The sequence below is a fragment of the Beta vulgaris genome, chromosome 1 (assembly GCF_026745355.1).
Source record: "Beta vulgaris subsp. vulgaris cultivar EL10 chromosome 1, EL10.2, whole genome shotgun sequence".
NCBI classification, from domain to species: domain Eukaryota; kingdom Viridiplantae; phylum Streptophyta; class Magnoliopsida; order Caryophyllales; family Amaranthaceae; genus Beta; species Beta vulgaris.
In genome coordinates, this window is record NC_079202.1 from 35,229,448 (window position 1) to 35,242,152 (window position 12,705).

A 12,705-nucleotide genomic window follows, 5' to 3' on the forward strand; every position below is an offset into this window, starting at 1 on the left:
TATCTATAGGTTTTGCAATTGACATGCCAAACCTTGACAATATCTTCTCAATGTTGCCTTTATGTTAAAAGAAAATCTTCTTTAATTTTAAGCCCTATCCCTATAAAATCTCCATGCCTAAAAATTTCGAGTCGCACCCAAATCCTTCATCTCAAACTCAGCACTGAGAAGCTCCTTCAACTTCTGAACCTCCGACTTGTTCGTTACTACTATCAACATATCATTTACATACCGAACTAATTAAATGAAAGATCCATCTGTCAGCTTGTTGTGATAAATACAACAATCAAATGAAGTCCTATTGTAGTCTAGCTCCATCATGTAGCTATCAAACCTCTTGTACCATTGGCTCGGAGACTGCTTTAGCCCATATAAGGACTTCTTCAACTTACAAACACAATTATCTTTCCCCGAAACCTAGAAGCCATCTAGCCGACCCATGTATATCTCCTCTTCCAACTCTCCATGTAGAAAATTTGTTTTAACATTTAGTTGTTCGAGCTCAAAATCCTGATGTGCAACTATTGCTAATAACACCCTGATAGAAGTGTGTCTGACTACAAGTTAAAAAATCTCATTGTAGTCTACTCTCTCCCTTTGTGTGAACCCTCTTACAACCAGTAAAGCCTTAACTTGACCCCCTCTGCAAATGTCATCCCCTCCTTTTTAAAAACCCATTTACATGTAACAATTTTCCTCCCTAGAGGCTTAGGCACAAGTTCCCAAATTTCGTTCTTGTGAAGTGACTCCACCTCATTTCTCATTGCAGCAAGCCAATGGTTAGACTCCATACATGTAACTGCCTCCATGTACGTAGATGGCTCATAGACATCCACTTCCTCAGCAACCTGCAGTGCATAAGCCATTATATCTTCAATGCCATACTTGTTTAAGGGTCTCTCAAAATTTATCCTCATAGGACGCTCCTGAGTAAGGCTAGATGCCTCTTGACTTGGTATTGAAGAATTTGAAGCTTCAGAATTTATGTGTTGATTCTTATCATGTGTTTCATCATTCTCATCATGAGTGACTTGCTGCTCCAGCTACACTTCAACAGTAATAATATTTGGTGCAACACTAGAATTCATTGTAGGATTAACCTTAGAATTTTAATCTAAGACTACATTTCTACTAAGTATAGCCCTACTCTCTAACAGTGATCAAATTTTGTAACCTTTCACCCCATCTCTATATCCTACAAAAAACCCCTTTTTGGCTATCGGCTCCAACTTACCCTCATTTACATGATCATAATAAACACTACAACCAAAAGGTCTCATATTAGATTAATCTGCAGGCGTACCTGACCACACCTCATATGGTATTTTAAGGTTGATTCTAGAGTGAGGCCCACGGTTGATCAGATAGCATGTTGTACTAACTGCTTCTCCCAAAAACCTTATAGTCATTCTAGCATTAGATGGCATGCACCGAGCTCTCTTCATAAGTGATTAATTCATTCGTACAGCTACGACATTCTGCTGTGGGTATCCCTAACAGTATGATGCCTAGCAATCCCTTCATTCTTACAAAACTCATCGAACTCAGACAAACAAAATTCGAAAACATTATCAGTTCGTAGCCATTTGATCTTCTTCCCAGTTTGATTTTCCACCAATGTCTTCCATTGCTTGAAATTCTTGAAAGTTTCACCTTTTGGCTTCATAATAATCAACCAAGTCATTCTTGAAAAATCATCATTGAAGGATATAAAATACCTGTGACCTCCCGAAGATTCCACACGTGAAGGACCCCAACAATCGAAGTGGATATAATTCAAAGTACCTTTTGTTCTATTAATTCCCTTAAGAAACTTGTTACGATGTAGTTTTCCAAAGACACGATGCTCACAAAACTTATGGTTTGTGACCTTGTGGCCACAGAAGATCTTCCTTGGAGAGGATTTACTTTCCTCTCTCACTCATATGCCCAAATCACATGTGCCATAGCTTGGTCATATCCTCCTTCTGAATTTCAGATGAAGCAACAACAGCTGAACCTGAGAGAGTAGAACCTTACAAAATATACAAAATATATAAATCAAGATCATTCTTAGAATTCGAATAATCTGCTGCAACACCAGCAAATGCAGACCCATATCTATTTTCCTGATGCTTCTTGTTAGGGCATTCCTTATTCCAATACCCTTTATCCTTACAATAATTATAGATATCATTAGGTTAAGGATTCCCTTTGGAATTTCCGAATTTCCTGAAATTCTTTTTCCCGGAATTTCCATGTCCCTTACTACTTCTGGCCACTTATCTAGAAGTTTGGTTATCTGTACCTGTACTACCAGATGTCTGATTGCGGAATTCCCTAGTATGGATAGATTATCTAACCTTTTCTAATGCAATTCCAGCGTGCATTATGCTAAGAGGTCCCATCCCTAACTCTGACCAGCCACTTTAACTCGTTATATATTACAAATTTTCAAAATGGATGTCTTTGTCCGAGGGAACCCTTTATCCAAGATAATATTTACCAACAATAAAAGATTGCGCAAGATTCTCATATGACAATGGTAAAGAAACAAGCAGAATTAAAGTAGCATCCTCATCCTCCACCTTAACATCAATATTAAGCAATTCTAGCAAAATCGTATTTAATTAATCAAGGTGATCTCTAAGAGGTGTACCTTCATTCATGCGCAGATCAAATAGACGTAGCAACTTGTTGGTTAGATATTTTGTCATATACAAAGTCTCCAATTTCAACCACAGACCAGATGCGGTTTCCTCCTCCGCGACTTCAGTGATGATGTCGTCAGCAAGACACAACATGATCGTGAATGTGCCTTCTCCTCCTGAAACGACCATCTTAGAGGTAACTGAATGCGATGACTTCTTTGCCAACGCTGCCCACAACCCTTGTTTCTTCAGTAAAGGCCGCATCTTGATTAGCCACAAACTGAAACTGTTTCACCTAGTAAATTTATCGCTTTTCACATTCATCCCAGACATCTTTGTCACTCAAATTGAAAATCAAAGCTCTTGATACTAATTTGTTACAACGGATGTAAGAAAGAACAAATATTGAATGCAAAAAACAAATAAAGAACACATAGATTTACGTGGTTCACCAACGATTTCTTAGCTACGTCCACAGAAAGAGAGAGAGAGAGAATCGTTTTATTGACCTTTAGGAATTCCATATTACAAATGTGTATAATACGCTAATGACAAATTTAAATGAATTAGGTTAGGTATATATATAACTCGATACAAAATACCCCATCCGCGTCGAAAACACCGTCTTCCCCGGTCGGGCGCGTAAGATACTTTGATGCAACTCTGCCCAGTTACTCTCCCGGTCTCCCGAGCCAAACCTCTCGAGCGGGTGACCCAGCCTGGTCAGGTGAAACTTGCCCAGTGGATCGGGCGAGCCAATGATCACGCTTCTTCAACCAACTTCGACCAGATTTAAGGCATAATTCCTACACTCTTCTTCATTGTTCAGTGGCAAGCGGATAGGATAAATCAGGCTAAAAGAGGATATGATGCGCACCCTCAAGTCGAGCCTGAGTCCTTAGTAAGTATTTGTTTCTCGATTTGATGGCTCTCACCTTTGCTTTAGCCCCATCTCCTTCACTCTTTCGAAGGGGCCTGGTGAGAGTTCAGAACGCGTAAACCTCATGAAGTTGCACGTTTATCATCTTCTGTTCTTCTACAAAAACTGGTGATGCTATTGTTGAGGCTGAAAATTGTAAGAAAAGGAGGTACAACGATGACAGAAGCAAAGGTGATTTATCATTTGCAAATATACAGCCTAAATTATGGCGATGCAATGTAGTTGGACTCTAACATCAATTAGAATGGAATGATTCATCCTTTCTAAGAAGGAAGTCGTCTTTAGCTGCTTGCAATAGGCAAGAGAATAACAACTTCCAAAGTCTGTTTTCCTACTTTCAAGAGGCACTTTCACATTAATTTGTTTCCAGGAAAATTTGTTCCTCTTCTACATCCATAGAAGCTAGCTACCATCTCTATAAAACATTTTTTTTAACTGCGTTTACTTTTGATTTTCAGGCTCATGAAACTAAAAGGGAGCTCAAAAAGAGTCCATTTGTGAGAAGTCAGATGCTTTTAACTCAGAGGATGGGAGGAAGACAAGGTTCACCCTGATTCTTTAACATCAATCTTTGTCTGAAAGATCCATAATTTGGCTGCGGTACTCTAAATAAAACAAATCCTATTGTGGTGTATAGATGTAACATGAAAACTTGTCGAAATGGCAAGAAAGGATGCTCAACTAGCAAACCATGTGTATTTCTGTACTCCCTCCCCAGTATTGTAATAAATAATTTGCATGACAAAGAACAAATTCCAGGGACAAACAACATGAACCATAAGGAGCTTAAAACCCCTACGGATTTAATAGTTATTTAGTTTGCTATAAATTACCCTCTTCTCGAAAAAAAGAAAGTGTCGAAATGGATGATTAAGAGGTTGTTTGGTTCACTATTTTCAGGTTTTAAGAAACGAATCAATTATCGATTTTATTTCTTCTCGTTTGGTTCAACCCCCTCATCAATCCATTTACCATTACTTGATGGTAATGGATTCCCCAAATTTGTAACCTTCCCCTCCCCCTCAAATAATAAAATTCATTACTTGAAGGTAATGGTTCCCATTAATTTACATTTCTTGGCTTGAATCAAACATTTTAAAGGTATCCTTTTTGTTACTATTCTCCTCTATTTGTATCTATTTCCTTTCATTTTTATATCTTGAACCAAACGACCCAAATGCAAGTAACTGGAATACAACTTATTGATAGCACTTTAGGTTTTCCAGCCTTCCACACACTACCAAACCTTCGCTTGTTGTACATAGAATACTATTTAAACAATATCTAATATCTAGCTACAGAGTGGTTTAGTGAGAGTTTTAGAGGAGAGATCTCCTTAGAGTTGGTATTATAATCTCGTTTTTTGACGCAGTCGGAAAATATGGAGAAAGCAAGCACTAATCTCGATCAAGAACGAACAGATTTACAAGCGATAAATTTATAAAAACTCCGGAATCCACCAGAAAAGAGTATGAACTCTGTGATATTATTAAAAGTCAAAAAATGCCTCCCAATAATGACCTAATAATGTTTAAATACTTAACACAAAACCCTAATACGAAATTAAGGAAATAATAAAATCCGAAAATAATTAAAATGCTGATTTCGGGTCTTAAACGAACTCGGATGGCTTAAAAAGACGATAGGTCACAACGCATCGGTGATTTTAACTCGTTGGCCCGTTCCGCTTCCAGAAAGGTATCACAATAAGCAATCGGACTCCGTAAGCCCGATTAGTAGAAATCAATTCAGGCTTTTTTGTCGAACTTCATTATAGAACTTATCCGCTAACCTTCCTACGTCATTTTTTTTAAAAAAAAATATCATAATCTGAAGTGAGATAATGCGGGCATATGTAAGTTTTATTGTTTTCTTTTTGTTTATCGAGCAATTGAAATAAAGTTCCCTAGATCGATTACAAACACATGATTGGAATATTTTATCACAATTCACAACACCAGGCAAGAAGGTGGAATATTTTGGTCCCGTGTGTCTACAAGTGGAGAACGCTGGTGCATGTTTTATTGTGCTTATCTTAGATTTTTTAATTGAATCACTGACTTTTGTGGATTTCTGCATATTTCACTTTGCCTTCTCTATTATTTGTATGTAAGCAAAAAGTATCAACTTGGTATGATTTTCAAGAAGTTGTGTATTGAAAAATCTGTCGACTCCTTCAAATAACAAAAACAAGTGGGAATTAATACAGAATAAAACTTCAGTATACGTAATGGCGCCGGAATTCCAAATTAAAGGAATGGTCCATCATGATGGATAGATACCATGGAATGCTATTCTAAAGAATGGAATTCCCCAGTAGTTCTATATAATGCACTTTCTTGCTAAGTGAGTGATCAGAAAAAACAAAAAAAAAAAAAAAAAACTCACTAGCTAAATTTAAATCTAATAGAAAGGAAAAATGGCTCAGCTTCAACGGGTAAAAGGTCAAGCAGATCTGAAGTCTAACGCAGACAAGTTCTTTGATGTTTGGTCTCACAAACTACACCTTCTATCCACCCTGTGCCCTGATAAATTTCCCAAAGTTGAGCTGAATGAGGGGCAATGGGGTAAGGTTGGTGCTGTTTGTACTTGGACTTATCATTGCAGTAAGTATTACATCATTTACTTAAGTCTTAAAGGTCCTTGATTATTGGTTATTATGGCAATATCTACTCCACTTTATTTGATGTATTTTTTCTCTATTTTGATCTAATCTATTCTATTCTAATTTTGTATCATATAATAATATATATAATTCACATGAAAATATTTCTAATATGAAAACGTGAGAACAGTGATATTATAATCTATTTTAGTGAAAATATAATCGTTTTTAATATTACATCACAATCCTTTTCCTTGAAAATAAAATTCTTTTGGAAAATTGGCTGGCAAGGAAAAATAGTTATAATTTAGCCAAGCTGAATTATATATTGGTTAAAAAGCATATGCGGCTAAGGCCATGTGTAGGGTGAACAACTGCACAGGGCCCCCAAATATATATAAGGGGCATAATTCTATTAGTTGTCTTCCTAAAGGAGAAAAAAACCTAACTCTAACTACAGACTATTCCTTTCCAATTTTATAGAGTGTAATGTTGGTTGCAAATTTTAAAAAAATTCTATTTGGTGTTTCTTCTCCTCCTAATCTCCAAAAAAAGGTCATTAATAACTCTCCCATCTCTTCCTATTCACCAAAAAAAAATTAATTTTTATAATTTAATTTAGCATAAGGCCCCTAATTTTATGAGACGGCTCTGTTAAAAAGGATTATAACAAAGTGCGTGTTCTCATGTTCTCATATAATGATTGTTCAAATAGAAACTCAACATTATATATATATATATATATATATATATATATATATGACAAATTCTTGTATAAGACTTTGTGAACAATTAATTAGCTGTTAGAAAGATCCCAATACATCCATACTAATTTATTAAAAGGTGTTCTTAAATTAAGAACTACGCCACATGGCACTATCCCTTAGACTGTTTATTTTATGTAAGCACGCATACAATAAAAAAATAGAAAATGAATCTTATAAGATTTGATCCCATGATCTCAAGTCTTACCCATCAAACAAAGAATGCTTGGTGTTACATTTATAAAGTAAAATATTAATAAATGAATATTATAATTACTAGGAGCATAGCTCAGACCTAAACACTGGTTTATAATCAAGCCCAGCACGAAAATCTGTTAAGTTGAGCGAATATCAAACGTCACTTGAATGAGACGATACAACACCTTTAACCTAGAAATCTCTGTTCCTATGAAACTAAACTCTGGAATTAAGTTTGTGATGCATCTCCTACTAAGTCTTCAAATTGATTAAGGAATTTAAGATTATTGCTAGTGTTGGCTTTTAGGTCAATAGTTTTGGTTCGTGAACTAATAGTTGTGATCTTTAATTTTATAGTTACAGTTTTGAGTTGTTAATTATGTAATGCTTTACTTAATTAGTTATGATATTGGGGTGAACAATTATAATTATTGGGTTAATAGTTACGATTTTCAGATAATTTGTTATAGAACTGTTGAAATATATGGTTTTGGGTGAAAAGTTAAGGTTTTTTGGTTTTTAGTATTAGTTTCGAGGTTAATAGTTATAACTATTAAATTATTATTAATTTAATTTTTATTAGTTATATTTTTTCAAGTAATAAGTTATAGTTTTGGTCTAATATATGGGTTCTGGGTAGATAGTTCTGATCTGAGTAGGCTCATAATAGGGAATACTCTAACCCTGGGAACCGGGGCCTGGCCATCCTTCGTTTGCGGTTGACGTTCCGGCAAAGGTTTTCCATCGACGGGTGAAGATGTGGCTAAAGTCGAGGGTACCATGATAGTCTGGGGTAGCGTATATTACGCCCGAGGTCTCTCGAGCCTTCTAAAGATTGAAATGATTGTGTATGTGTGTTGCGCGCGTGTGTGTATATGTGTTGTTGGATTCGTGATAATGTATATTTTTATAATTTATATATTATAAAATAAAAGATATTAATGGCTAACTTAATACATTGGAGTCCGCATAAAACACAATAAATTAGAACTCTTTAAAAAAAAAGGACAATTTTACATAGAAACCTGGGTGTAATGGGTCCAGTACCCTCCCATACCTATCCTAATTTAAGGGTATGGTATTAGTTTTTTGGACCCTATTCGTAAGGTTGGGTATGAGTCTTGATACTATAGGATAAGGGTCCTCTTCTCAAATATACATACCCTATCCATGGATCCACCAAAAGTAATATATTTTTTTTTTTTATTTTTAAATTTTATTTATATATATATATATATATATATATATATATATATATATATATATACATATACATATATATATATATACATATACATATATATATATATACATATACATATATATATATATACATATACATATATATATATATATACATATACATATACATATATATATATATAACAGATATAAGAAACCCTTCCAGCCAATCACAGTACAGAATTAACAATTTGCGTCTGCTTATTAACGTCGGATGCTTGAAGAAATGACACAAATGGTCAGCAACAGAGGATTAGCATCGGATTGTAATCAAAGTCCGATGAAAATACCCTAAGCAAATGATTGGGAAGAGGATTTTTGCATCACATATTTATAGAAAGCCCATGCACATGTATAAAGCAGTTGGGTTTTTGGATTCGATGATGTGCGTTGGAACCCAACGACCATTAGACGCAGATGCTTGGATGCAATATGTGTGTTGGACACCATCGACGTAGATGAAAAAAACATTTGGATTTTGGCATAAGGGTCATGTGCATCGGACCCGACCCCTAATCCGACGCAGTTGCATGTTTGGTTTTGGATAAGGTCATGTCCGTCGGTGTCATGACCCGTGCAATGCAGGTGATAAAGCATTAGGATATTGTCATGCGCATCAAGCCCCAAGAACATTCGACGCAGATCATTTGGATACGAGGATTTGGGTCGGACCCCGAGGCCCATCTGACGCAGATCCTCGACGGCCCAGTTATTTTTTCTAGCATTAGGTCCTAGCCAAAATTACACCCAATCTCTTTCTCACTCTCTCTCTCTTGCGAATGGCGAATCCGATTCACTCCCACCCCGGCTGCCACCGTCTTTCTCCGGCGAATCTATGCCTCCTTTTCCTCTCACACTTGCCGGTGCACTCCTCTTTATCTCTCACTCTCTCTGATCTCTCACTCGCCGACGCCTTTTTTTTAAAAAAAAAAAACCCAATTAATGACATGAGATTCATTTCATTATTTGTATAGTCCATGTCATCTTTGTTGAAGCTTATGTTATTGTACATATTACCCAATAAGTTATGGTGTAATATATTATACCCAAAACGCACTGATACAGTTTCCATCACTTTCAATTTCATGTCCAATTCCATTGCAATCGTCAATTACATATTTTCAAAACCCAATTTTAACAGCGACTCCCTTGATTTTCAAATAATTGGGACAATTTGATTTTATACTCTAATCATTCCATTTTTAAATTTTTGTGTCATCTTCTATGAGGAAGTGGTTTTAGGAATATACTAGAGAAGCTGGATAACATAATTAAATAAAAATTGGAAATTTTTTTTTAAATAAGTTAAGCTTTGCGCGGTCTTCTCATTTTAAGTCTACCTTTTGATTTTCCGTGATTGAGTCAGGCTTGTATGTATGTTTTCTTCTACTGAGTTTTAAGCTGTTTGTGACTTGTTTAGTAGGTTACTTATGATACGTGTTACAATATCCCACCCCACCCTCGCCTGTTTTAGAAGAAGGAAAATTGTAACATGTATCATAAGTAACGTACTAAACAAGTCACAAACAGGTTAAAACTCAATAGAAGAAAATATACATACAAGAATAACTCAATCAAGGATAAAAGGTAGACTTAAAATGGGAAGACCGCGCAAAGCTTGACTTATTTAAAATAATTTTTCCATAAAATAACTTAAACAACTACTTCCTCCCTTTTTTAGATGACCTATTTTGACTTTTGACACTATTTTCATTTGTAATTTTGACTATCTTTTGTGATTTGTACTTAAGGAAAATATATCCATGTGGGATCTTGTTAGATTCATCTCAATATATATTTTCCAAAGATCAACTTGTATAATTTTTGCCTCTTGATAATTTAAAATATAAAGGTTCAAAATGGTATATTGACAAGTGTGCCTAGAGGAAACAAGTCTACTAAAAAAACAGATGTATTATTAGATAGTTGGATTATTAAGATTTGAATTATCTTATTAATAGCCCATTTATATTCTCTAATGTCTTCCATAAAATGTGTGTTGAACCTATAGGCTTCAAATAAAAATAATAAAGGAGGAATTAAGTTTGATTGGATCTTTTAACTTTTATATTCAAATACATGTTATAATATAAAATATTGTCTGATTTGGTCTCAATGTGTAACCCTACATATACATTAATTAGCTTCTTGTAGTTTTAGTTAGGATTTTTTAACTATAATAATACAAACTTTTGTCCGTTCTCTCGCAATAATACAAACTTTTGATTGTTTTTTAATAACACAAACTTTACATCAAAATTCCTTCAGTAGGTCAAGTTGACTTGTAACCTGTAAAACAGGTCAACAAAAATTACAAATGATTTTTCTTCTTTCTCCCTCCTCCCCCAACCCCCCACCCACCTGAACCACTTCAACTTGTTACCTCCTACAACAAGTTAATAACTGGTATTGCGCTACTGGAGGAATTTTGATCAAAAGTTTGTATTATTAAAAAATAATTAAAAATTTGTATTATTGCGAGAGAATGGGAAAAAGTTTGTATTATTTTTGTTAAAAAATCCTTTTAGTTATAGGTGATTAATATTGATGAAATAAAATTGTGTATTGGGAGGTGAAAGTCATAAGTGTTGTATTTGTTAAATGGCAATAGAGGTGCATATTATATTAATAGTATAAGATATGAATTTTTTTTTTTTTTTTTTTTTTGCAATTTGAGGCCCCTTCATATTTGAAATTTTGGGTCCCCTTGTATGTGCGTGTGTTGTTTTTGTGTGTTTTTGTGTGTATGTGTATATGCTAGATAACTCTTTCCATATATTGAAATATTTTTCATATATTTGTCACGTCATATGCCAATACGATCCTCTAATAACTTGCAGAAAAATATAGGGGAGATGCGGAATCAATAAAAATGTAAAAGGAACTTTTAATAGATATTTTATTTGATTGGTTGAGAGAGACTTCATTGTACCATGTAGGATTCACAATCTAATGATTTCAAGGATTATTTCCTTTACCACCAAGTAGTATAGTAATATGGATGTAAGCTTAAACCAGATTTTTGGATTACTAAAAGTCTTATTTGTATCTTGCCACACCTATAGTTAAGGCCACATATAAGGTTAATTATTGTATTTCCAACTTACTGATTAATATATTACAAATTACTTATAACTCTTGGGGTTACCTACTACTATATTATGGGTTTGATAATTGTTGGGGTTACTTATGTCATCTATTAGGTTGACTTAGTTTAGGAGTTACTGGTCAATATAATAGGGGCTTTTATGTCTTGTTTATACGTAGTTTTTCTCTTTTGCATGCGGCCGCATGATTATTAACCGTATGGCAAGCCACTGCCATACAAAAGATAGTTTTTTATTATTTTTACTTATACATACTTACAATACTAATGGTCAGAGTTTGCTTTAAAATATGTGAAAAGGATATGTTGTCATTATAAAAGAATGAAAGAAGTATATTTGAAGGAATGAATTGATCCTGAAATTATTTATGAATGCGCCATTGTAGAAGATATCGGTGAACACGCATTTGTGAAGACAAGAATTGAGGAGTCCAATGAAGAAAAGAGATATTTCAAGTACAGCTATCACGATGGATTGATTCTGAAAAACTACTACAAGACTTTTAAGTCAAAGTTCCAAGTAGTTCCAAAGGAAGAGGGTTGTATTGTGAAGTGGAGGTTTGATTATGAGAAAATGAATGAAAATGTTCCCGAACCAAATATGTACATCGACTTCCTGCTTGGCACTGCAAAAGATGTCGATGCTTGTCTTTGCAGTGCTTGATTGCATTTGATATGCATGCAATACTCGGGCAATTAATTTCTTGCCTTACTTCATTACTATTAATAAATGGCATCGGCATGCCATACTATGTTGCATACACAACTATGCATCAGATGATTAGAACTTTGGTGTGTATTTATAAAAAATATTACTACTATTGTTATTGTTATTATTATTGTTGTTGTTGCTATTGGACTTTTTTTGGCTTTTTTGGCAACAAGAACACATAGACAAAAGGGAAAAGAAAGAAAACCTAATTGGGGACCAACTCACCCTTCCTTGCCTTAATGGCTAAGTGATGGACTTGATTCACATCATTCCTAACTATCTTATTTATCTCAAAAATTAGAACTCCTTACACTATGATTTGATGTTCTAGACTATGCTGGAAATGACAAATGGAGTTGGGCCTCAGCTCTCATAAGAGATTGAAAAAGTTTTGTCGAATTCGTAGCGATCTTGAAAGAGTTGAACCCCAAATCACTTACTTTTGTAATACCTCTTAAAAGTTAAAACATCATGGGCTTCGGCTTGTAGCGTGGACGTAGCAAAGACA

The 12,705-nt window shown here is 34.7% G+C and overlaps 1 protein-coding gene across 1 annotated transcript; it reads left to right on the top strand.

Annotated features, from left to right (window-relative positions):
• The first annotated feature begins 5,924 nt into the window (after positions 1-5,924).
• LOC104896161 (MLP-like protein 28) lies at positions 5,925-12,324 on the top strand. The gene is made up of 2 exons (XM_010682880.4): positions 5,925-6,176; positions 11,872-12,324. The coding sequence occupies exons 1-2, from the start codon at positions 5,990-5,992 to the stop codon at positions 12,147-12,149; spliced, it is 465 nt and encodes a 154-aa protein (XP_010681182.1). The 5' UTR covers positions 5,925-5,989; the 3' UTR covers positions 12,150-12,324.
• The last annotated feature ends 381 nt before the right edge of the window (positions 12,325-12,705 follow it).